The sequence below is a fragment of the Melospiza melodia genome, chromosome Z (assembly GCF_035770615.1).
Source record: "Melospiza melodia melodia isolate bMelMel2 chromosome Z, bMelMel2.pri, whole genome shotgun sequence".
Lineage (NCBI taxonomy): Eukaryota > Metazoa > Chordata > Aves > Passeriformes > Passerellidae > Melospiza > Melospiza melodia.
In genome coordinates, this window is record NC_086226.1 from 80,768,904 (window position 1) to 80,795,977 (window position 27,074).

The 27,074-nt window shown below is 44.8% G+C and overlaps 1 protein-coding gene across 2 annotated transcripts in view; it reads right to left on the reverse strand.

Annotated features, from left to right (window-relative positions):
* Window positions 1-12,841, reverse strand: part of EDIL3 (EGF like repeats and discoidin domains 3) — a 235,995-nt gene extending 223,154 nt beyond the window's left edge. The window contains exon 1 of one of the 2 annotated variants that reach the window (XM_063180903.1): window positions 12,592-12,841. In XM_063180903.1, the coding sequence (XP_063036973.1) occupies window positions 12,592-12,658 (67 nt within the window). In that variant the 5' untranslated portion in view covers window positions 12,659-12,841. The remainder of the gene's footprint in view (window positions 1-12,591) is intronic. The other variant, XM_063180902.1, reaches the window with a different exon arrangement.
* Window positions 12,842-27,074: the final 14,233 nt, after the last annotated feature.

The window sequence follows — 27,074 nt, forward strand, 5'->3', positions numbered from 1 at the left end:
GAAAAAGAAGTTGGTATTTTATTTTTTAAACTACATCAACTTTGAGGAAGCACCTTCCATAAGGCCAGTTTCAACAGATACACACTCTAGCCTGTAATCTACCAGAACAGCAATTTTGTGTCTTTTATGTTGTTCTTTTTCAAAGAACATATGTACTATCTCTAAAATCTTCAGTAATCTTACTTCTCTATCTTAACAGAAAAATGGGCCCGAGAAAAAACAAGCTCTTTCCACAGCTGCTTTTCCTACAGAAAATTTGTTCAGAGACCCTACATGAAAGGCCTTTAAAAATTAGCCCAACTGTTACAAGATACCTAGACCATCTTGTAAACAGGCCAGGCATTCTCAATTTCAATTGTAAAAGCTTCTTGCACTTCATTTTGAAAACGGAAAAGAAATGAGAATCTCCTGCATGCATGGTAAAAAAGTGAGAATAACACTGAATGACATTAACTGAGAGCTCTCCTGAAACAGCATTTCCAGATGATTCCCTGGTTTTTTTTGAGATCTATGAAAATCTTTGGGTAAGTATTTCCAAAGAGTTGGTAAGTATACCAACTTTTCTTTCACACACACACAGAAGGAAATGGATGTTCAAGCAGCTGCTGTGTCTGCAGCACTGGCACTACAGGAGACTCAAAACATGACTTTTATGAGGCATAAGTCATCAAACCTCATCATTTCTCTTAAAAGCAGATGCCTTTTTCTACTTCATGTATCGACCTTTGTTTTCAGACTTCAGAGATGGAAGGTACAGACATGTCAAGAATAAGAGATGGGTGTCAACGACAGGAAAAATCTTGATGCGACACAAGGGACAAAAGATTTCTACGAAAGGTGCTAGCACAAGACTTCGTGATTATCATTAGAGCATTAAAAGAGTGAAAGGGTGGCTTCCTGACACTCAGAAATCATTAAAAGTATAGGTTTTTGCTGCAATTCTTCAGCTCTGCAAATGGTGCTCCTCTAGATTAAAAAAGATTAAAAATTATAATTACATACCAGTGATTTTTATTCCGGTGAAGTTTGGGTACAGTTTTGGGATATTTCTCCTTCCCTCCTCTACCTCAAAAGGAAATGTTGAGATAGAATTTAAAATCTGGTCAGATTTTTCTACAAGTATAATGCTCTAACCAGAATTCATCTGGAAAAGAAACCAATGTACCCATTGTTAATTGTTAATTACTCTCTATGGAAAATTTTTCAAAAAACCACAAAACCTCATGAACTTGCTTATCAAAAATCCCAAACAATCAAGCAGCAAGCTAATTGGTGAAAATTAGTCAGTCAGGAATCTCAGACATTTTGAAGAGTCTTCTCTTTTTCCTCTGGAAGGAACTGAAGCATACAATGCTTTTACCCATTTTGTCTTCTCTCTTTCTTCCTGCTCAGCCTTCAGCTGGTCTGAATGGAGGAGCCAGAACCACATTGACTCCCTGGTAGTTTTAAAACAGATTTCTTGCTTGGAATTAAGCCAGAGCAGGATTTCTAAGGCAGGCAGATCTTCCCGTTTCCACTGAGAGCACGTGGGGAGCCTCTGAGCCTCACCTGCTCTATGTGGCCCAGGAGGGATCCTTATCCACAAGATAAATATTTGCTACAAAATAATTAGAGAAGAAAAAAAAAACAAAAAAACCACTGTAATGTGTCCTCAACAAAATAACCTACTGGGATAGACTAGTTAATCAACACTGGATCTGCCCCAGGATGGTGAGACAGCCACTTTGGACTGGGAGATGGACAGGAAAATGTGGAATTTGCTCCTCTGCCTTCATCCATGCCAAGGCAAAGCAGACAGGAATGCAAGGGATGCTCATGGACCTGATTTCTGCACATTTCCACGGTGGGAATACACAGCTATACTCGAGGAAAGGGGAAATTTCCATAACTCACCCCTGAAGGAACCAGCTGAGAACACATGCAGTGTCCAACATCCCTGTCCATGTCGCTTGCTTCTCCCTCCTTGTCCCATCTCCCTTCCTTGCACCATCTCTGGGACTTGCCTGCTCCTGCCTTAAGCCATCCCAAGAAGGCAAACTACCAGAGAATTTTACTGTTCTGTGTAAGAACACCACTGGCGCTGGAATTAGGGAAAAAGCCAGTGGCAGATAAAGTCGATGGGCTTTGGCCAAACTACCAAATCTCACAGAGTTGCTCATCTCAGTTTTGTCTTGCAGTAAAAAGAACAAAAACACAACCTTGGAGGCTTGGGAAGCTTCCTACAGACCAGATATTTGTTTCACTCTTCCCTGACCAAACTGCTCCGACCCACAAGTCGGAGCTGCACCTCCTAGTGCTCCACTTTTACACACACTCAGCATTTTGGCTTCATTTTGGCTGACAGAGAGTAAGCTTATATAAATCATTAGGATGGGAGGGTGGGCAGGCCCTGGCACAGGGTGCCCAGAGCAGCTGTGGCTGCCCCTGGATCCCTGGCAGTGTTCCCTGGACACTGGGGCAGTAAAAAGTGTCCCTGCCATGGCAGGGGTGACACTGGACGGGCTTCAAGGTCCATCCCCGGCCCAAACCATTCTATTACTCTATAATTCTCCGTTCTTAAATTCACATTTTTATGTAATTATTCATCTATACTGAAAGATATTGAGGCATATTAGAGCAATCACTGCTCTTGCTGTGTGAACCAATATAGATGGGGAACTAACATTAAGTCAATATATACAGTCAATCACGCTTTATTCCAGCTGACTTCCAAGCTCTTGTTCAGAATGTTGCTTTGATTTTTTTTCTTCCCTGATGGATTTCACAAAAGAAAGGATAGAACTGACACTACATCCCCAGCTATGCCTGACATTGCTTCAATTACCCTTTTTTTTTATTTCTTTATGACTTTAGTGACAGGTTGAACCACAAGACCCACATTTGGAGTAAGAGTTTAAGGTTAAGTGAAACCACCCCTAGGAAGGAGCCAGAGCATTTCTGTAACTGTGCCACAGTGCAAAAATGCAGCATTTCTAAGAGAAATTTCTGAAAGAACTTATATCCCTGAATAAGGATACCAGGTTGAAGAGAAGCCTGGTGAAGAAAGGCAAGGTGTCAGAATAGGATGGGCTTGATCACACCCAAGAAAATGAAAGTCATTATCAAAGAGGTTGATCTTTATCCTGAAGGGCTATCTGTAGGGAGTGCATCATTCTGTACAAGGTCTGAGGGTAAAGCATAAAAAAAGACATTAAAGAAATTACACAAAAGCATCATTAAAGGAACATATATAGCATGCATCATAGAAGGGAGCTACTAGGTCATTTCAGCTACTTCCCATGACAGCAGCACATCATTTCCCCATCCACACCGTACATTATTCACAGTATCAAGCTAATCTTCCCTTAAAATTGTTCAAATAAATAGAACTGCATGGTTTTAAAATAGTTCTGGAATGGTATCTGAAAGCAATCAGCTAGTGGGTCTTAGTTTTTAACCTAGAAAAGACCTTGCAAAGCAATCCCATGCAATTCCTCACACAAGCAAGAAATCTGACAAATTACATTGCATGTAATAGTTTCTCCATCTCTACTTCAGAAGCCTGAGCTCGAAAAGGAGTAAAAAAACCCAAAGAAAAAAACACTGGCAAACAAATTAAAGCAGGATGGTCTAAAGAACTATAATGCAGAGTAAACAGGAAGGAAACTTGGATTTCCAGGGCTGGTTGTCTGCAGTGACACCCAGCAGTGACAGAAGCTCTCCTACATGAGGGAGAGACAGACTGAAAGATGTAAACAAATGCTAAACATAAAATAAATCTAATTTTTTTTTCTATTTTTTGTGCCTCCGCTTGGCGCATGCAAGTCTTATCTGTAAGCATTTCTTGCGTGATCTATTGTAACTTCACTGTAGCAGAAACCTAAGACATGGATAATCAGATGCCAGAAATTACTGTTATTTATGCTTGGCTGTCACAGCTCTCCATAATTATGCAGGTTGACACAGCATCTTGACAATGATAGGGAAAAAAAAGCAGCTTTTGCAGAGATTTTTTTTCAGCCTCCCTACACAGAATCTCAGCAAACAAAATTGCTGCAGCTAAAAATTAGCAATGCAGTCATCTCCTTCACGTTTGGTTTGGGGTTTTTTTTATTGGCCTGTCAAGAAGTTACTATTGTGAGAGTACTCAAAGACATGAATAAAAAGGTCTCTATGTCTACATGGTAGCTTTATCCTACAGTAGGACCATAATCTGACTATGCATAAATAAATGCCTTCTGTTGTTTAGAACTGAAAATAATCAAAGAAAAAATTAGTTGCAAGGGGTGAGGGGCAAGAATGAGAGAAGATTATTTGCAAAACACTGAGAAAACACCCTGCTTTGCATTAAAATTAAAAATTTGCAACTGTGGGGTTCAAATCCATAGCGTGGAGCACTTAACAGTCACCTGAGCTCCTGCTGTCCCAGGTGTGTAAGCTACACTCCAGAGTGAGCCTGTTCACTGGTTAAACTGCTGTGCTTACAGAATTGCAATGTTCTGATAGAGCACTTGGGATTAGGAAATTTCTCCATCAGCTTTAATCAAGAGCCACCACTTGATGCAGAAACTGCACCCTGGAGGGGGATGGTCTATGCCTCTGTGTCTGACCCCACTCTCCCACACACCACCTGGGAGAGGAGGCAGCAGGAAAACCCCACACCAAACCCTCCCACCTCCTCCGGGAGAGGCTTCGCTTCCCTCCCTGTCCCCTGTGGCCTCCAGGGTCACAAAAAACCCCACAAATCTGAGGCACAATTTTCTCTCACGTCATGAGATTCCTGCTGGGATGTGCCAAGCTCCTGCCCTGGCTCTGCTGGAGGAGTGCTGATCTTCTTGAGCCTCCTTATCCATCTGCTGCTCCTCCCTGCTGTCATCTGCACAGTTCAGCTTGCTGCTTTAAATACTGCGCCTGAAATCCTGACTCCTAAAACCCAGAACTTGTCGTTCTGCTGCCGCAGTTGGGAGAGCTGAGATAATCCAGGATTCTCCACTTAAGCAGCGTAGGCAGAAGGACGGCTTGGCTGAGCAGGAATATTCTCTTGGAAGTAAGGCAATAAAGGAAGGCATGTGCCCAGTGTGAGCAGGGCCAGGTGGCATGGGAAGAACACAGAGATACTGCTGCCAGCGGAGGGAGAAAATTGTATGGCCAAAGCTCAGATCGAGTTGGTGCTGCAAGAACTGTGTGGGGGACAATGAAAAGACATTTTCTGAATAAAATAATGGCAGTAGGCAGTGCAAAAATACCATTGGCCTATCCCAGGAAGAGGATGGGCACCTCACAGACATGAACAGGGACAAGGCTGAGGTGTTCAGTGTATTCTTTGCCTCCTTCTTTGATACAGATGGACCAAGACGGTCCTGGTGCCCTGAGCTGGAGGACCATGACTGTGAGGATGCACAACTCCCAGTTAACCCCAGTCTGCTGCTCCTGATGGATCCCTACAAATCTATGGGGCCTGATGGGATTAACCCCAGAATCCTCAAACAGCTGCTGATGTCATCGCAAAACCTCTCCTGATGATTTTTGAGTGGTCTTGGGAGTCCAGAGAAATCCCCAAGATGACTGGAAGATGGAAAACATTGTCTCAGTTTTGACATTGTCTCAGTTTTCTCCTTCTCTCTCAAGGACAGCAAGAAGAAGGACCCCAGAAACTACAGGTCTGTCAGTCTCACTTCAGAGCCTGGTAAAGCTATGAAGATTATTCTGGAAGCTATTGAAAAACACCTGCAGGACAAATCACTGGCCACAGCCAGCATGGCTTCATGAGGGCAAAGTCCTGCTTGTCAAACCCAATTTCCTTTCAAGGTGACCCACTCAGGGGATCAAGGGAAAGCAGTTGATGGAATCTTTCTGGATTTCAGGAAAGTTTTCCATACAGTCTCTTACAAGGTTGTTCTGGACAAACTGTCCATCCCACAGCTGGATTAACACAGCATGAGATGGGCAAGCAGCTGGATCACGGGTCAGGCACAAAGGGTGACAGTGACTGGGGTGATATCACACTGGGAACCCCATCACTAGTGAGGTTCTGCAGGGCTCCATCCTCGGCCCTGTGCTCCTCCATACCCTCAGGAATTACCTGGATGCAAGACTGGAAGAGATCTTGAGGAAGTTCACAGATGATACAATACTGAGGGGAGTTGTCAACTCCCTCAAGGGCAGGGAGGCCCTGCAGAGAGGCCGTGACAAACAAGAGGCCTGGGCCAGCTCCAGCCTGCGAGGTTCAATGAGGGAAAGTTTGGGATTTTGCCACGGACAGACTGGGGAATGAGGGGCTGGGAAGCAGTGCCAGGGAAAGGGACAGGGCTCCTGGTCAGTGGCAGTGCCCTGGAGCCAGCAGGGACATCCCTGTCCTGGGGACACCAGGCCCAGCATGGCCGGCCGGGCCAGGCAGGGATTGTCCTGCTCTGCTCTGGGCCGGGCCGGCCTCACCTGGAATATTGGTGCAGTTCTGGCATCACAACATAAAAACAGATGTTAAAGTGTCGGAGTGTGCAGAGAAGGCCGCGGGGATGGTGAACGGTGTGGAGGGGCCGTGTGAGGAGCGCTGAGGGCACTTGGTGCGCTGAGGTGGAGAAGGGAGGCTGAGGGCAGAGCCATCACAGCTACAGCTCCCCGTGAGAGGGAGAGGAAGGGCAGCTCTGATCATCTCCGATCCCTGATCTCTGCTCCCTGGGACACTGGCAGCACCTGAGGGAAGGGCTGGAGCTGGGCCAGGGATTTGGGATGGAGCCCAGGGAAAGGTTCTTCCCCAGAGGGTGCTGGGCACTGCCCAGGCTCCCCAGAGAATGGCTCCCCAAAGCTGCCAGAGCTCCAGGAGAGTTTGGGAAACACTCCAGGGATGCCCAGGGTGGAATTTTGTGTGTCTGTGCAGGGACAGGAACTGGGCTGGATGGACCTTGTGGGTCAGCATATTCTGTCATTGTGTCAGTATTTACTTGCTCATTTTCAAACAACTTGACCAAATCTATATCTATATATCTATCTATATCTATATCTATATCATCTATATCTATATCATCTATATCTATATCATCTATATCATCTATATCTATACCATCTATCTAAGTATATCTATATCTACGTATAAATCAAAATACATAAGCCTTATGGACACAAGTCTTTCATAAACAAGCCATAAAGCCCCCTTTTTGCCCCTTATTAAAGAAGTGTGTGGAGTGAGGAATACTATTGATAACCTCAAAAAAATCATAGACAGTGCTTTTTTTGGCATATAACAAATTCTTACTTCAAATACGGAGCTGTGAATCAAGAATTCATAGGATGATTAGGTCTTATCTAACATTTCCTAAACTTCTAAGTATCAGACCAGATGTGAGGCACATCAGTGGCTGCAATTCCTCTGTATAGTCTCTGGAGTGTAGATATACCCAAATTATACCCAAAGCGCAGTATGTTTGCATATAGCTGCTATACATTATGTAAAATTAAGATGTTTTTATGTGTGTTTCATATGATAATGCATTCACACACACACACACACACACACACACACACACCCCCATATAGTTATTAGATGGATTAGCTAGAGACTTTATTAGATAATTATGGTCTGTTTCATTTCTCAGCTTTCGGAACTTAAAATAGAAAAACACCCCTAGTGTGATGAAAGGTAACACAGCTTGCTGATTAGAGGGAAGAAAAACCCACACAAACAAATGAATCAAAAACCCCACAAGTACGTTAAAGCATATTCCCTGACCAGCAAGACTGAGATTTGATAAAACCTCAAAGCATGAAGGTGTGGCTTCCTTCCAGGTCCTGGGAGACACATGCTCATTCCATCCCTGCCTTCACAGCAACAGATCCCACAGCTGTGGGTCCACAGTGGGTTTGGACAGATCCTTGCTCTATTCCCACAATATGGATGGCAAAAAAGCTGTTTTACCCTCTACATGGTTTGTTAGAAAATCAGCCATACCCTGCTGTCACTACACATGGTGAATTGCTCTCCCTCAAACTTAAGATCCAAGTTTCCTGCAAAAAGGGAAACTTAGACCCATTATTGCTCGGACTGACACAACACACTGAATTTAGGCTGAATTTTCCTTTCTCCTAGGTTGTCTCCTGAACTTTAAATGCAAAATGTGTTTTCGTCCTCCAATGTAAAACAGCATTTTCCAGAGGTTTTAATTTTGCAGATGTTAATGTTCTTACAACCCTTCTTTGGACTTGAATCTTTTGACTCATCTTTTATTTTATAACCCATCATCTGACTCAGTATTTTGACTGTGAAACTTTTCTGAAACTGAAATTCATCGCTGTTTGATGTTCAACCTGTATTTATTAAACTCAAGCTGGGCTTCAGGTATGCTACAACAATGCCCAATGTCATAGAATCACATAAATGGCCTGGGTTGGGAGGGACCTTAAAGGTGTCACGGTGCCACCCCCCTGCCACGCCAGGGACACCTTCCACTGTCCCAAGCTGCTCCAAGACCCAGTGTCCAACCTGTTCTTGGACAATTCCAGGGATTCAGGGGCAGCCACAGCTTTTCTGGACACCCTGTGCCAGGGTCTCCTCACCCTCTCAGGGAATCATTTTGTCACCACATCTAATCTCAGTTGTAACACAGCACCAACCATCCTTTAGGATTTCACAAATCTGTGGCTTGCCTGAGATGTTTCAGAGACTAAGATGAAAACAGTAACACGCCAACTCCTATGTGACTCACAATAAAGTTGAGAATAACAAAGATTCTTCTCTGATTCTTGCAGTTTCCTAAACACAGATTCCCCAGGTATCTTCACTTAGGCTGAAGGGGTTTCTGGCTGTGAGTTTGTAGTAGGGGCATATGCTGCATAAACAGCTAATTTAAGGCATAAAAATCTTAATTAAAAGTTGCTGTCTTTTGAAATAACTTCCAGAATGGATAATTTCCTTGATTTTCAACTGGGTGGTAATTGAAAAAATGTGGAGGAGGGAAGATAAGACAGTAACCCTTTCCCCCCATGGTACCATTGATACACAACCTTCTATGAAGTATATCCTTTGAAAAGAGACATAAAGGACAAGGACATAAAGGGCAGTGAAATAGGAGCCTGGGCACGTGAAACAAAGCCCAACTAATACTACCAGAACGATTAATTCCAGTTATAATAATGCATGGCTTGACATCAAATTTTGTCCTAGGCTGACCAGACACGTACAGAATACAACAGTATATCCACTATATGCTTTCTGGAGGCTATACGAGCAGTCATGGAAAATCAATCTGAATACAAATGTAATTTGTTAAAAGAACAGTGAAAATCATTATGCAGGGTCACACTGTCAGCACTTTGTACAGAAGCAGATGCTGTCCAAAGATGCAAAGGCATTCAGTAAAACAGAAGAACCTTGGTCTTTAAAAGCCTCTGTGATCTTTTCAGCCTTTCAGTATAGATACATGAGAACAAAGCTACAGTTTACCTCTCTTGTTTCTCAGCACTTTTGCTCCTTGCAGCTGATTCCAGCTGCAGAAAGGGGCTTTATAGAAACTTCTAAGCCTCAGAGAGAGTGAAGGTTCCCACTGTAATGGAGAAAAAGCAACATCTTTGGAACACTTCCTTCGAAGTTCCAGATTTTTTTCGCTCAGGCTGACAGGATACGGCCATTAAATAAGGAATTACACTTGCCTGTTTTCAGCAACGTCAATATAATTTTTAGGTAAACCACACTTAAAAACCCAGCAGACAGCTAAGTGGAGAAGCATGATACAACCCAGGGAGCAGCTTCACTACAAAGACAACTCAAATGGTAATTTTTCAGAAGGTCCTGTTGCAAAAATGTTTATCGTGAAGGTGTGGGATGCACTGATCTGCTGTGCATCTACAGTCCCATTACTGCTGTTGATCAGCTTACACCACGGCCAGAATCAATAAAGCCACACCACTTTTACATCATGCTTTCCTTTCATCTGATCTCACCCTTCACTGACTGTTCATAAAGCTGTTGGGGATGAAAAAAAAGGACCCTAAAAAACCCCACACAGTGGTACTCACGAACCTGTATTACTGCAGGTGGGATGCACCGCGTTTCTTCCTCCTGAAATTACCTCCAGTAGTCTCTGTAGTCACTCTGCTAGTGACTGTCTGTCCACGCACAGTAAAGCACCAGAGTGCCTGGCATCCAAATTCCACCAAGGAACAGCAACAGCAGCATATGTAAAAGCTTACAGCTGTTTTTAAATATGCATAAAAGGGCACTGCTTATTAAAAATGCACCTGCATCTTTCTTGCAACCTAAGGGCTGGAAGTCACTGCAGCCTTGAAGGCTGGTTTCATCATGTGCTTGCATATAGACACATCTCTGAAGATCAGGCTCCTGTTACAGTGCATGAGATTGCAAATTCATCAGACTGGCCAGGAAGAAGAAAATGACAGTCTCCCATTGAGATGGCTTTTTCATCCATTAGTATCTTTCAATCTCTCTCCCTTAAAATCAACAGAGCAGCAAAAAGACAGAAAGGACCTCACCCCAAACTTGCTGACATACTGTGTACTTATTCCAAGCACAAAAAGCAAAAGGTGTTTTTAAGGCATCATGAATAAACAGGATTTTGACCTCCACCATTACTTTGCTGAGCTCCATCAAAAAAAAAAGCCAGTTGGTGTTTTTCTTTAACAGTAGGCTGGAAATGCAGGTCAGTAATGAAACATATGACTTAACTTTGATCTGCACTTGGAATTTACCCTGAGAGGCAGCTGGGAACCTGCCACTGCACAGATGACACTTCCACTGGTTTTTGTTCTACACCATTATGGGAATGGACTCATGGTGAGTAGTTCAAAACCGCACTGCTCAAAACCTGTTTTTGGAAGAGTTTTGGTTACTTACAGTGCTTGGAGTCATTGCAACTTTGAGAGGATCTATTAAAAGTAAATGTTATGACAGCCACCAAAATTAACCCACTAAATCAGACTTGTCAAGCAGCATTTTGCTCCATTTCAGCTCCAAAAAAGACTCAGTACAATGTTCTTCTGTTTCTTTTTGAGAGCCAAGGACAAACCTTTAACTGAACAATCACAGCTTAAGCAATCACAGAGCAAATGGATTTTTTTTCCTTCCTATTTCACTTCTGCTAGAAAACCTATTGAGTTCCCTCTGTTCTGAAGTTACCTGAAAACACGGCAAGAACTGTAGGCTTTAATGAGAAAACACCACAGATGTGAGCTATCAGAAGTTCCAAGGAAGCACAGTGCAAAGCGCTTACGACAAGTCCAGACTCCGTGGCAGATACAGCTATCTTCTGCTTAAAAAAAAAGGAGACTTTGGGGAATAAGCTGCAGGTACAAGGACATATTGCATAAGCTATCACATGCTCCCTGCAACTGTGTGAATGCTACCGGATTTTGAGAAGCCGCCGCGCTGAATAATTTAAGGGCTAATAAAATATTCAGTTTTTACTGATACACTGGTTTCATTTTGAAACCTCGGGAAGAAAAAAAAAAAAAAAAAAAAAAAGAAGTTAATAATGAGGAGAAGAGGTCTAAAAGTCAGCGGGAATATTCTGGTACTCATTAGAACAACAGTTGTTCCAGCAAGCAGGAGGATGGAGGGGTCTGCACGCCGGGTGGGAGGCACAGGACGGGGCTGGGAGCTGGTAGAGGACGAGGAGAACCCTCGGGGGGCTGCGGGCAAAAAGAGGGGACCCAGGAGGGGCTGCGGGCAAGAGGAGGCGACGCGCAGGGGTCCCGGAGCCGAGCCCAGCTCCATCGGCGGGAGCGGGACAGCCGGGATGGGCAGCACAGAACGGGACGGGACCGAACGGGACGGGAGCGCTCGCCCCCCGCCCCGAGCAGCCCCCCGAGCCCCCTGCGGAGGGGGCACCGTGCCCGCAGCCCCACCAGCAGCTCCTCGCACCCCCAGCTCAGACAACTTTTCAATGCCAGGAGGGCAAACCTCTGCAAGAAGTGATTAATATAAATAATAAAGAGAACTCCCAAGAGAGCTAAAGTTGTCTCTCTGGGGTAGGGCTGGCGTTTTCTTCTTTCGGAGGGTTTTTGGGTTTTGGTAGGGTTTTGGGGTGTTTTTTTTGTTTTGTTTTGGAAGGGGGTGAGACTCCGAGAAGGCGCCGCGGGTGTTTTAGGATGGAGAAGACCTAATTAGGGGGAGGCAGCGAAAGGGTCGCCTGGCAAGAACTGCTCGCCGCTGCCGAGATGCTCAAGCTCCCGAACGTGTTCGCAAACTGTTCCGCGGTTTGCTGGGTCTCCGGCTCGGAGCTTGCAGCCTCCAAATTACAATGAAGACCTGGAGAGGGGCGGGGGGAGGAAGGGAAAAGCGGTGCGGACAGCTCTGCGGATATTAAATCTTCCCAGCCGCTCATTCTGGATTACATTTAATCACTCGCGGCATTTCTTTCCCCTCTAATTAAGCACAGTTTCCAAACAGAACCAGTCTGAGGATGGATCGTCCGCCGGCTTCTATTTCAAACGCAGAGACAAGTATTATTTTTTTTTCTTCTTTCCTTATGCATAAAGAGAAAAGGAGCGCCCAGACAGCCGAGAGCCACCTCCCGGTCCCCCGCGCACTTGGACTCCGACTTTGCGGGAGCTCCGGCGCGACCCCGACCCCCCGTGCCCGCTCCGTCCCCGCCGTGCCCTCACCTCGGGCGGGGCGCGGCGCCGCCAGGCTCCCGCAGAGCGCCAGCCAGGCCAGCACCGCGCGGCTCATCCTCCTCCTGCTCCTGCTCCTGTTCTCGCTCCTGCTCTCCGCCGCCTCAGCCGAGGGATGCGGGCGCTGGCGGTGCCTCCGCCCGGCGAGGCGATGCGAGGCGCGGCTCGGATGCGCAGGTCCCTCCCGCGGAGCGTCTTCTCCCGGCCGAGCGCAGCAGCCGCCGCCGCTCCGCTGCCACCGCCCTTACGCGCGGCGCGGAGCCCGTCCCGCCGCCCGCCCGCTCTGCGCGCCCGCCAGGTGCCGCCGCGCCTCCAGCATGGCCCGGCCGCCGCCTCCGAGCCGCGTCCCGCCGCCTCCTCTCCTCCCCCTCTTTCTCCTCTCTGCCTTCCTCCTCCTCCTCCCTCCTCCTCCTCCTGCCGCCGCTGCCCTGCCCGCCCCGCAAGGATCCCGGGGGCGGTGCCGCTGGACACACCCCGGCCCCGCCCCGCCCCGGCCGCGCCCCCGGGATGCGGAGGGTGCGGGATGGAGCTCCAGCACCGAGCCGGGACCTGGGATGAGGAGGGTGCGGGATGGAGCTCCCGCACAGAGCCGGGACCCTGGGATGAGGAGGGTGCGGGATGGAGCTCTCGCACAGAGCAGGGACCCTGGGATGAGGAGGGTGCGGGATGGAGCTCTCGCACAGAGCAGGGTCCCCGCGGTCCCCGCCTGGTCCCGGGGATGCTCCCGCAGCGCTCCGGGGTGCGCGGACGGCTCCGGAGCGGTACAGCGGGGTTCCTCCCCGCTTCCTCCTCTGCGCAGCCGGGGCTCCTCTCCCGCGGCAAATCGCATGTCCTGGGCTAGTTTGGTGTTGGGTGGGTGCCTGATCTCGTCTCTCAGGGAGAGGACGCTCTCACGAAGGTGTTTTACCCTCCGCGGAGGAATTTTGCCCTCCACAAACTTCTCTGTCTTGTAGGTGGTGCCCAAGCCTCCCTGCTGCCGAGCGCTGCTCAGTTTAAAATCCCACCTGAGCATCCAGGCAGGGAACTCGCACGGAATCACAGGATTATGGCACGGTTTGGGTTGGAAGGGACTTCAAAACTCACCACATCCCAACAGGATGAAGGACACTTTCCACCAGAGCAGGAGATGCAAAGGTCCGTTCTTCCACCTCCCTCCCTCCCTCCCTCCTCAGGTAGGATGGCATCCTGCCCAAAACTGGAAGGGAGTCAAAACAAGAATGAAAGATGCAGCGATATTTCAGAAGTAGCCCAAGGTAGAAAGTAAGAAGGTCCCACGTCAGACCACTACACACTTTTTTTTTTTTTTTTAATTTTAATCTATTTTCATCTCTTTTCCCTACTTGGGTGTACAGAGCCCCGAGAGTGAAAACATGTACCAATTTCACCCGTTTCCTACTGGGCGTCAAAAGGCTCTCCAGTTATTTTATATCTGTAATTCGCATCCCGTCTACATGCCTTCATGGCGAAAGACCACATATAAATATTACATTAAGCTTTAATGCACTTGCCGAGTGAGAAGGATGAGCCGAACAGCACTAGGCTGTTGAGAAGCGTTTCTGCAGATACAACCTGAAAGTGCGGGCTGCTTGCATGTCAACGAGAAGAGACGTCGTGGAATTAGGAGTGGAAAGGACCCGTTAAGTCGTCTGATCTCTTGGTTACTCTGGCTGGCACCTCGCAGTAGTTACAGCATTTCGTTTTGCGAGCCCTTTTGTCTGCCATTAAATGCCTGCCAGTGACAGGGTGACAGCCCTTGCCTAAAGCTCTGGTTTTACATCTGAGCTCGCAATTAATCACATTTTTCTTTGACACTGGAAGTGTTTTGGTTTCAACACCTTACATTTGTCAGCAAAGATCTGAAAGGACGAGGCTTTTTTTTTGTGCTGGTTAAACTACAAAATTAACAGAACCGACGCTCCTTGATAAAAAGCATTTGGCACCCATAATCCCATGGATTTTTCTGCTCGCACACAGCTCAGTGGTGCCCACACCGGGTGTGCACTTCACCCATCACAGCAGGGCAAGTTTTCTGATGGCACTCTGGGCGGTGCAGCGGGCTAGAACAGATAAAGAAAAATAAACAATCTCCCAACACTAACTTAGCCCACAGCAGCAGAAAATACGTGTCACCATGAGCTGTAGTCCAGTGTAATGCTCTGGACGTGTGGGAGTTTGGTGGCACCCACCAAAACTTTTTCCTGTCCTCACTGTGAGGTGCACAAGCCCAGCTCACCTGGCAGCGCTCAGGTGTGCTGCAGCCACGCCTGCATCCAGCTGCACAGGTACCCCTGCGATTGCATCACCACCTCTACAGCAACTCGGGTTTTATACATCAGTCTCCGTGCCAGAGATCTCCCTGAAGAACCGCTGCCTGCAAAGAAAACACTTCCCCTTCTCCCCAAAGGGTTGCTTTGCTGTCAATAAAGAGACAGTGGAAATTTAGGGAGCCTTAATAAAGCTTCTGACACTAAGGCATCGTTTCCCTGCAACGGTGCTAATTTTACTGCTTATCTCTGTTTTACAACCAAGAATCCAGCTGTCACAATTACAAGGCGAGCTGCACTGTAGCTGCTGTGGCAGCCCTGCATGCCTGCACCCCCAAGTGGCAGTCTTGCCTGTGATTTTTATTTTCTTGTTTTATTTTTCTTGAGGGAATAATCCCGTAATGCTGCCCCTTTATTTTCCCAATTAGGACAAATCTAAAGGGACTAACTACACCGGGTACCGGGAGGCCTTTTTCCACTGAGAGCCTGTGACTAGCAGCTGATTAAAATGACACAGAAATAGCTCATTCAAAGCCAGGCATTGTTTATCCAGCCAAAAGGGACAGAACAACAAAAGGCTTTTCTGCCTGGTTCTTACCTAAAGAGCAGCGCCTTTCTGTTTCCAGGCTCTCAATAAGTTTTACTCAATAAAACCTATCTTCCCACCTCAAAGTAATCCGACTTTTTTGCTGCTCCACTTTGCCGGGCCGCTCCTCCTGCGCTGCTTCCTGCTGCTTGTTCCTGGTGTTTTGGGGACGAGCCAGGATTGGGGGATGCTGCAGGCAATCCCTTCCCTCAGCACCTTCCTCCCACCCCAGTTTCTCCCCTTAGCACGGGGCTGCACAACTCCATCTCAGCGCCACGAGCTTGGCTCCGAGGTGCAGACTGTTCCTTCCAACCCACAGGTGGCAATCGCCCGCACCTTGGTGTTGTTAAGATGGGTTTTCCGGAGGGAGGCTGTGATATTTCCCGCCCCAGCCTGGGTTTTACCCCAGAGCTCCTCTGCTGCTGTGCTGTGGGCTCACATTTTTGTCATTGGGGTTGTTGTGGTTGCAACACCTTGCAGCACCTCCCTCCTGCAGTGACCTGTCCCTGGCCTCACCTTCTGGATGAAGGTCCTAACCTGGTGACCTTCAATGCCCTCCAAGGTCCCCAGATTATTCATTTTTTTAGCATTTTTTGTTTTTCTTGAAGCAGCTGCCTCCTGCTGTTGACAGCAGGAAAACCTGCCTTATGACTCTATAAGTACTACAGGTATGCAAAAATCAAATTTGGGGAAGGGAAAACCCTAGGACCTTCAGGCCATCCTGAAGATTCTTTTTTCCTTTTTTGGGTTACAAACTTGCAAATCCTTACTGTCATCCCAGTGGTGGAGGCACTTTGCTGTAATATGGGCAGGATGGGCCTGGGATGTCACAATCCATTGCAGCTCAAGCTGTAGTTCCACCTTTAATATCAACATTAATATAAACAAACAATATATAAAAGCACATTTTTATGTTTGTATTTTGATATTTACCCCTAAGGCAAAACTCTTCCTCCTGCCATGTGGATTCATTATATGCTTTGTGGTTTGGAATTTAAGAGAGAAACGGGCTCAAGAACTCCCAGATATTAATCCCTAATACTTCTGTCTTCCTTTTTCTGCCACCCATAGAACTCAAAGACTACTCCTCACTTTCCAGACTGTTCCTACACTTCAGGATAATTCCTGCTTAATTTGACTTAGCTGCACTCTAATACTCAAATACATATTTTATTTGTTTACCAATCACTCAGGATCAAGAACTCTTTTGCATCCAATTTTTCTTATGTTCTTCCATCTAAATGATCGTCTCGGTTTGTCAGAATTTTCTGCCTGATAGGATTGCCAGACAGGGACTGTGGAGAGTGCCTAGATCTGCAAGATTCCCTCCCTTAGGCTGAAGATTTCTGTAGACCTTCAGGAGGAGAGGAGGTAGAGTGGAGACACAAATCAACTGCTGCCTTTTCAAGGGGGAAAACACTAACTGGGAAAGAGCTGATCCATGTCTGGAAATGTCCTCACTGTTTTTCTCCATCTTACTTTAATTAGTAGCTTAAGTTTCCTACATTATTTCCTGTCTTGCCTCAAATGCTCCAATTAACCCTTTGAAGTCTTTCAGTACATTAACCAGGAAAAAAAATAAATTAAAATTATAGCCTGTAGAAATGTAGGCAGCCACACTGTCCTTAGATAAAGAGCCATCAGTAAAGGAACAGTGACAGCAAGTCTGAATGTGTAACATGAAGATGAATTTGGCACAGGAGAAGAAGGATGGCCAGTGTGTTTAGCAGTGACATCAGGTCTAACATTTGTCACACAAAAGGTGAACCAAGTTACTCCCACCTGGGCTGCAGCAGCAGGAGAGCAAGAGCTGATCCTTCCTGCTCGCCAACCTCTTGCCAATTTTAGATGTCATCCAGACAACGTGAGTGTAACCTGCCAATTACCCTGTAACACCTTTAGGGTGTCTTGGACACCAGCTTTGTGGAGGAGATGAGCTCTATCACCAGATCCCATCACAGCACCCGCCAGATCAGAGCCTCCTCAGGGCCAGAGACCAGGGCAGTCTCAGCCTGCACAGCCACAGATTATATTGCCACCTCCGTTTTAATTAGGGCTATAGAAAGCCTCTGCTGCACGCAGCAGAACTTTCCTTTTATTTTATTTTTTTTTTTCCTCTCTAATAATATGTACTTTGTTCTTCGGGGATTTGTCAGACACCGTTCAGCGTAACTGGCTGCTCTGATTCTGCAAGTCATCCATGTGTGTTTGACTCAAGAGAGGAAGAGATAATACATCTGTCTGTCACCACCGCAGCAACACCGCCGGAATTATTCCTGGGGTTGACACAGCCTCTAAAAAAAAGGGAACAGTTGGTTCTTTTATCTCTTCCCAAGCACAGCCTGATCCCCCACTTCTCAAACATGTGAGGTTTCCCATTAAGTCAACGTGGGTTTTGTGGAAGATCCCGTTCCCCTCAAACATTTCTGGTTCAAAAGCATTGTCATGTAATGCTCCATCACAGGAAAGGGGAGAAGCAGCTGTGCAACACAGGGAAACAGTCAAACTCCATTTAAAAAATAAAAGAAAAAAAAAAACAAACTTTTTCGTTCTGTCTTTTGCAGTACAGAGTTGTTTTTTTCTCTTTTTGACTATTTATAGGAAGGAGCCAACAAAATCAGTATCAGAGTAGGGTTTGATTACTTTTATTTTTGGAAATAAGCTTTTACTGCCTACAGAGTATAGTATTAAAGACTCCTGTCTAAATGCCTGCGTATGCTTTAAAATGAATCCTTTTCCTCCCAAAATGAGAACATGTGAAGTGCACAAGAACACAGGAGGGGAGAGGAGTGCAAAGGCTAAGGTGTGAGCACAACCCCTGACATGAGGCACTCCTGTGTTTCATCCTGTAAAGCCTTCTGCACACCCCTGAGGTTGAGAAGCTGATTAATCTCAGCTGGGATGATTCCCTGCCTGCTTGTGAAAGGCATTTGGAGCCTCAGTGTTTCTTTCAGCAGGACTAAGGTGTGTGGAAGCTGAGTGCTGGTGCACGTGTGCCTGCCCACTGCCTCTGCAGACAGCCCAGCACCGGTGCCACGCGGCTCTCCCACTCCCTGCAGACAGCACAAAGTCCTGAGTTAGAGATTGATGACACAGCTCAGGTGAAAAAGGCAAAGTTCTGCCCCGATGAAGTGCAACCTGCAGACAGTGGATTACAGAATCACAGAAGCATGAAAATTGTCGGAAAGGACCTTTAATGTCACCCAGTGCCACCCCAGTGCCACGGCAGGGACACCTCCCACTGTCCCGGTGTCCAGCCTGGCCTCGGGCAGTGCCGGGGGTGCAGGGGCAGCCCCAGCTGCTCTGGGCACCCTGTGCCAGGGCCTGCCCACCCTGCCAGGGAACAATTCCTCATTGCCAATCTCCCATCTAAACCTATTCTCTGTCACTTTGAGAAAGTCTTCTGGGAGTAAATTCTGCTCAGGGCCCTGCCCCAGCTGCTGGTGATGCTGTTCCCAGGAAAACCCTGTAGGGCACCTGCATTTCTGAGAGGCTGTTGAGCACCCACAGCATCCGTGTGAGGGGTGCTGCTTCACCCCTCTCTTTGCTGTCTATATATTTTTTTTAAATGAAATCCCTCTCCAAAGTGAGGAGGACTCTGACTGGCACCTTGGATATCACCTTCCCAAACCCTCGGTGGCCTGTACACCCCTTCCAGCTGCAAATATGTGTACTTAAAGGAAATCAGCCAGTGGAAGAGAGACTATCTGATGAGCAGCCTTTTTTCTTTACGAAACCAAGCTAACACACACCTCTCTCTTTCTCCAGTTCATCTTTTTCCACTAGTCCACAATCCCAAATATTCCACTTGCACAGTGCACGCTCTGCGATAGTACAGCTCGTTCTGCCCCCTTCTATGGATTGTTTCTGCTACTTTTTACAAGAAAGCCAAATCACCTTTATTAATAGGAGTTTTGGTTCGTTTACCCTTCTAAACAACTGCTTAGGGAAAGGAGTCCACAGCTCTTTGAGATCTCCAGCAAAACTGGCCTTGTAAACACTTGGAATATCAGGAAACATTTGCACCCTGAACCCTTGAAGGACCATCTCTGGTGTGCAGCCCAGTGACCCAGGTGCCCTGAAGGATTCCCTGAAGGTGGAAGGATTCCCTCTCATGCAGTACATATTTTGCAGCCTCAGAAATTCCCTGGTTTGGCCAACACTCAACTGAATCAAGCTGAATTTTTACAAACCCCACAAGGGCTGTGCTGGAAGCTGCTAAAATTCCAAGCACAGCTCTTCCGGGGCTACATTAAATTTGTAACAACCAAGGTGCTGTTTGGGTTTTAGTGCTGAAGTTGCTGTTTTGCAAAGTTAAATGTGTTGTGCCAAGGTCTTTATCCTACTGTTATTTATACTGGGTTTTCAAGGAGAACGCCATGAATGAACTTGGTGAAAGAGTTCATTTCAGACACCTACAAAACATATTTTCATGTTAGCTAGAATATGCTTCAACAGCTTAAACTCCAAGGAGTTTTTACAGTGTCTGAGGTTGTGTGCTTTTGCAGCTCTTCGCAATAAATAATAACAGGTTTTTTGTTTGGGTTTTGTGTGTGTGTGTTAATTTATTTTACTCTGAGGGAGAAAACAAGATTTGAAACATAATTTCAGGAATGATTTTGTCTTATTTTCAGTGCTCATATTGCACCATTACTTTTAGTAGCTCATTCACACAGAATTTCAGAACACAGAGGGGGAACCATTAAATCACTATAAAGTATTTAAGGGCACAGTGCCACCTGCATTTCAGGCATTTAACTGCAGACTTTGCCAAAGATCTCGTGATTTCCAAATCAAAGAATATTATTAGAGCCAAGAGACTTTTGGCTCTTTGTTTCTCATGGTGGGGTCCATTTCTAATCAACATCACATACACATGAAAGATTTCAATTATTAGTTCTGTATGAATCAAGACAACTAACCAACATGGTTTCTTCAGTCTTCTGATTTCTGGCAGTCCAGCGTGACAGTTTGTGCATAATTCATGTCAGAATTTGACAATGTGAGACATTTTAGAAATAATTTTATGCCGCTGCAGTGAGCCATCCTGCCTCAATGTATGACAGAAAATGTTTGCCATCGAAAGTTATTCTTAAGTGTTCTTGGATTGATTGAGGTTTTTTCAGTTGGTTGATCGGTTGGTTTTATTGTTCTTGTTGTTACCTCCTTCAGGTTAAGAGCTAAAAATGTGTGTTAGAAATTTATATTCACCACATAACGACCAAAACAAACAAAAAGAAGAGATAAGGGAAGGGAAGGGAAGGGAAGGGAAGGGAAGGGAAGGGAAGGGAAGGGAAGGGAAGGGAAGGGAAGGGAAGGGAAGGGAAGGGAAGGGAAGGGAAGGGAAGGGAAGGGAAGGGAAGGGAAGGGAAGGGAAGGGAAGGGAAGGGAAGGGAAGGGAAGGGAAGGGAAGGGAAGGGAAGGGAAGGGAAGGGAAGAAAAAGGAAAAGAAAAGAAAAGAAAAGAAAAGAAAAGAAAAGAAAAGAAAAGAAAAGAAAAGAAAAGAAAAGAAAAGAAAAGAAAAGAAAAGAAAAGAAAAGAAAAGAAAAGAAAAGAAAAGAAAAGAAAAGAGGTTGAGGGAAGGAATGTGCTAGTTCCAGTTACATTTCTGAAGGGTAATATTTTTCATGATTGGCAGATCATTTTTTCCCAAGATGGAAAAGGGCATACTCATCTAAAGAAGACACAAGAATCCTCTTTTCTTTTTCAGATTTTTAGTGGTACAGCAGCCAGGAAACTTGCTTGACACAAGATGCTGAGATTTCAACCTGCACTCTGACTCAAGCAGTACAGCTGCTTCATCTGCCTCTCTGGTATATCAATTAAATATCTTGACTATTTCCTTCCCCTCAGGGACTCTGCTTTTCCAGTGAGTGCTCTGGTCCTCGTTATAATTTTGAGAAATCCTCATTTTGTCTCATTTGATTTCATCCCGATTGACAATCAGAGCAGATTTTCCAGGCAGCTGCTGAACAGGCTGGGGAGCAGCAGCATCAGCCCCTTCCCCAGGGAATTTACAGCTTCAGACCAGAGCCAGAACCACAAAGTGCTGTGGAGGAACAACGTGAACAGGGAGAAGTAAAAGCAAACACGATTTTTTTGTGACAAAGTAAGATCTGTGCAGGCAATTCTCTTTGAGTTGTTAATTGTGTAGGATAGGGGTCTGGGGAAATAAAAAATTCGAGGATGACTTGGGTTGTCTGAGTTAAAATCTCCTTCAGCCTTCAGACTGGCATTTGTGTTCTCACAGGAGGATTGTGCAGGCCCCAGAGAATCAGCAATATAATCTCTTTTTGTTTTTTGGTTGGTTTTTTTTTGGGTTCAAAATCAGGACATCTCTCCCTGGAGGAGGAGGAAGGTGCTGCAGTACTGCTGTAGCAGTCAATTTTAATAACGCAACAGTAATGCCAACAACCGCCACAAAAATCACCACCAAAAAGAATAAAAGCAATAAAACATTATTATTATTATTAATCTAATGGAAATAGAGAAACTCAGAGGGCCTACAAGAATGTAAGTAAAGGAATGAAGAACACACAATGTTTGTGTCATGGGGGATACTGGCACATAATTCAACAGAATTCACAATGAATTATGATTACATGTTTTTAAGTAATAGCATTGAAATATATAAATATACACATAAATGTTTTCCTTTTTTGTTAGGTTTGGACATTTTTCTGTCCATTTATTGCTTTCACATATCTTGAATTGCTGCCTGATTGGTGGTTCTGTCACATAAAAAACTTTAATGTTTGAAATTGGGAGTTTTTTCTCTTAAGCAAGAACACTTTAAAAGGCCATTTTCATTAGATGTTTCTCTCAATCTGAAAAAGCTTCCCATTTAAATATTTTCTTGATGATAAAGGATGTTTCAGTATATGTTTAATTCATAAATGTACTCAAGAATTATTATTTTCACAAAGGTAGTTTTTTTCTATCAACTCTTTTGGTTCCAGTCAGCTAAGTAGGAAAGATTAATTGCTGCTATAAAATTCAGTTCTAAATTATATATGGATATAATATGGAAGTTTATTATTTCTCAAGTTTTTTTCTGTTGTTGCTGTTGTTGGTTTTTCTTTTTTTTTTTTTTTTAATAAGCAGTCAAATATTTCAGTATTTTGCAGATTAGGTAAATCTGGCAAATTAATTTGCCAGAATGGTAATTGTTTATAAATCTATTAAATAGTAAGAATTTGTTGCTTTGTTAATCAAATTGGCAATGTTGGAGCACAGAACCTGGAAAAGAACAATATTAACTCTCAAAATCATTCTTTTTGTGATGGAGATAGGAGAAAAAAGGCAGAAACTGATAAGAGCCACCAAAGATACTTTTTGAAACAAAATTTTGATCATTAAACTTTGAAAAGTTGGTGACTGAAATTCAGCTTTTCAAGCATACATATGCATGCAACTAAGAATGACCCATTTACACACAGATTTTTCTCTGTGCCAAAACAGCTTCTTCAGCACTGACAAGGTTTAAATTCACTTTTACAGTCCGCAGAGTAATACAAGAATATCGTGTCTGAAACACAAAAAGAAAATAAAAAAAAAACAAAGAAAGAAAAACCAAAAAGAAATTATGGGGGTGCTGCTGGGCACAAGGTTACGGTGAGCTGGCACAGGGTCCTGGGGCCAGGAGGGCCAGGGTGTGAAAAACGCCAACCTCTTGTTTTTAAAATTTTACATGTTTAATAGTAAAGTTGTTATAGAGATTATTAAAATTATAAAAATTTAAAATTATAAAAATATTAATACTTTTAGAGTAATAATAATTTGGACAATTTGGATTAGGACAATATGAGACAATAGAAACAAAGAGTTGTAGATGTCCAGGTACCTTTTCTGGGCAGCATAAACCCAAAAAAGGACCCACATGAACAGAGGATTAACCCTTAAAAACAACAGCCTGTTGCATATTTATGCACCTCATACATGATGCATAAATTCCATTCAAACACAGGATTCTGTCTGGTCATGTCAACTTCTTCCTCTGAATCCTGACGATGTCTTAAGGGCTGAGCAAGGCAGGAAGAATTTTGTTTCTTCTGATAATGGGGCAATAAATTGTCTTTTCCAGGAAGATTCAGATGTCCTGTGGCTGCTATCTCAGTGCGAGTCCTTTCTTTAGAAAAAAAAGTATCCTACATAGCATAGTTTCTATTTTAACATTTTGTTATAAACCAAAACTAGATTTAACACAGGACTTAAGAAAATGAATACAGCATGACTTTCTAACATGACAGGCCTGTGAGAGACGTTCCCGAGTTCCCTTCATTCGCCTCACGACGGCCGCGAGGGCCCCGAAGGCCCCGTCGGGAGCCCGGGCCCGGCCGAGGGGGACGTTTGCCGGCTGTTATCCGCAGTGATTGTTTGCGGGTGTGCTCGCCGTGCCCGCACGGAGCGCTGCTCGGAGCAGCTGCCGATGGACGCTGGCTCGTCCTCACACGCCGCCCCTGCCCCACGGGCTCTGACTCGGTGGCCGGGCCTCGCTCGCTGCACCTGCCCCGCACACCGAGGGCTCTCGGCACGATGGCCCGGGAATCTTCCCCGCCTCGCGGCCGGATGCCGCTCCTTTGGATGGAGCTGTAGAAACGGGAACTTTGGAGATGGCTCCGGTGAACCCCCACGCCCGACCCCGCTGGCCCCGGGGATCATCGTGCCGAGGGGATGCCATCAACGCGGCCCAACATGTGCAGGGGCTGCCGGAGCACGGGCCGGGCTCTGCTCGGCGCTGCCAGTGCCAGCAGCAGCGGCAGCGGCCATCGAAGAAAGGGCAGCGAGGGGCAGGGCAGCAGGAGGGAGAACTTGTGTGCATGGAGGGAGAGCAGAGCCCTGGAACAGCTGCCCAGGGAGGGCCGGGAGTGTCCCTGTGTGGAGAAAACCATCCCAGCCCCAGCTGGGCACCTTCCTGTGGGATGCACCAGATCATACCCAGGCCCCCATTCCAACCCCAAACAGAACCCCTGTGGTTCTGTGATTTGGATCTTGTTTGGTTCTCTGTTTGTAATGTAAGAAATAATGCACCCTATACACTGAGATGCAATGAAACGCATCAGAGTGAGTGAAAACTACCCCTGTACCTGATCCATCTGAGACTCCCAGAGCTGAGCTGCCCCACGGTGAACTGCAAAACGAAATTTGCTGCATCTGCCTAGTTCACATAATATTGCAAACACTTTGATATGAATTACATATCAATGATGATCTGAATAAAAAATTCCCTTCAATTTTTTGAAAAACAAAATCCCTTGAATTAACATATTTAGTCTGCATTACAAACACATAATTTTTTTGCTAATTTTTAGAGAACCTGAAGTTGAATGGCAGCATGTCCTACCTAGAAATCATCCAAAGTTTTACTCTTTTCCTCCAAAATTCTTCTGTCTTTTAGGGTTTTTGGATGGTTTTGTTTTGTTTTGTTTTGTTTTGTTGAGTTTTTTTTTTGTTGGTTTGGTTATTTTTTCATGGTTTCTCAATTTTTTGTTTTAATTTTATTTTGGCTGTGGTTTCTTTCAGGTTTTTTTTTGTTTGCTTGTTTGTTTTTTTTCAGCAAGACTACTCTTTTGATATTACTTTGGTGCACATTTCTTACCCCATTTTCCCATTTGATGTGAGATTTCTGCAAGGCTATACTCCCACAGTAACTTCAGGACTGTTCTTTGCAACTAATTGACATGATTTCTAGAGTCTAGATGTTTAGATTTCCTAAAACATTGGGAAGATCAGTGACCAAATAAGAGAATTTTGTCTCTCTGTGGACAGGAAAAAAAACCCCACACAATTTAGGCAGCATGTGCTCACACTGGTGAGAAAGTACCGAATAATCAAATTACAAGGGTGAGGAGGTCTTTCTGCATGAAAAAACAAACAAAATTAAATCTTTTAAAAATTAAATGAAATTACATTTAAAAAGAATTAAAATAACAAAAATAAAAATAAATTAAAAGAATAAAAATAAAAATAAATAAAACCAAAAATGGAGATGCTTTCCAAGGACACAGAATCATTAGCGGCTTATTTTATTTGCAGGGCCACAGAAAATAACCAGAAACATCATCAAAGACTGAGGAATGTAAAGGGATGACATAAACTCATTTAAAAGAGACTGAATCATTTAAATATTCTGAAATAGAGCAGAAACAGGATAAATTGTGAGAAGGTGGTGACCTGATGGTACTGCAGTCTGGCTGTATAGTGAATGACAGATATTTTCATGGTTGGAGTATCACAGAGACATTAATTTTGTCAGAATAAAAGAAAAAAAAAAAAAAACAAGGCACAATACATATAAAAAACTAGGCATAATTAGTTCTGTTGCTTACAGAGAATTTTTTAATTGCTTTTTTAATACAGATGCTTTGGAAAGGGAAATGTTGCACATTTTGTAAATGGTGTTACTGGCTGTAGAAAAGGCAAAACAAACATTTCACTCTGCCTTTATCTCCAATAATAGAAGAGATGCATCCATGAACAAATGTTAGCACTAATGCTTTGATGAGTTGCAAGAAACACACATTTAGCCAGTAATTTTAAAAACCAAACAATTACACATAAACTTGGTGATATCATCTCTAATAAAAATAATAGAGACTATTTAACAGTACAGACAATCAGCATTTGCCAGAGCTCATAATAAGTGTTCTGGCTGAACTTCAAATGTTTTATATATTCAATCTGCAGCCTGTTTTTTTTTGGTTTATCACCTCTCATTTCCATACACTTAAAAACGTTACCCATTGAGCTCATCCTTTTAGGACAATATTTTCACTTCCTGTAATTCTGTTTCATGGAATCACGGATCTACAAGTCTTTTGGGTTGGGGAGGGACCTTAAATCTCATTTTGTCCCACTCTCTGCCATGGCAGGGACACCTCCCAGTGCCCCAGGCTGCTCCAAGCCCCAGTGTCCAACCGGGGCTTGGATAATTCCAGGGATCCAGGGGCAGCCCCAGCTGCTCTGGAGGCAGCTCTGCAGGTGGGGTCTCACCTGAGCAGGGACAGAATCCTCCCTCCCTTGATGTTTTTGGTTCAGGATAAAGAAAAAATAGGAAGGTTGGAGTGTGAACTTCTGGCCTTTGCATGAGGAGCTCCGTCGCAGACAGGATTTTCATCTTTTTGTTAAAATCCTTTTCTGGGGATTTTTTCCTCCTGAGAAGCTGAGAGGCCTCAGGAACAAAATGCAAACATTGGTTATCTGCTGCTGTGGAATGCAACAGGTGCATCTGTGATGGGGCTCATGTGGCTGTTTCTAATTTATGGCCAATCACAGTCAGCTGGCTCGGACAGAGAGTCCAGGACAGCTGCCTTTGTCATCGTTCTTGTCCTTTCTATTTTAGCTTAGCCAGCCTTCTGAGATGAAACTTTTCCTTCTATTCTTTTAGTGCAGTTTTAATGTAATATATATCATGAAATAATAAATCAAACCTTCTGAACACGGAGTCAACATTCTCATCTCTTCCTTCAACACAAGACCCCTGTGACCACCGTCACAGAACTCCTCCTGTAGCTGATTCCTGCTGTCCAAGGAGATTAATCCACAAAATCAGAAACTATCCTAACACAAAGTCATTCCTCAGGAATTCCTCTTACAATGATCATTGCAACACCAAAAATATCAGT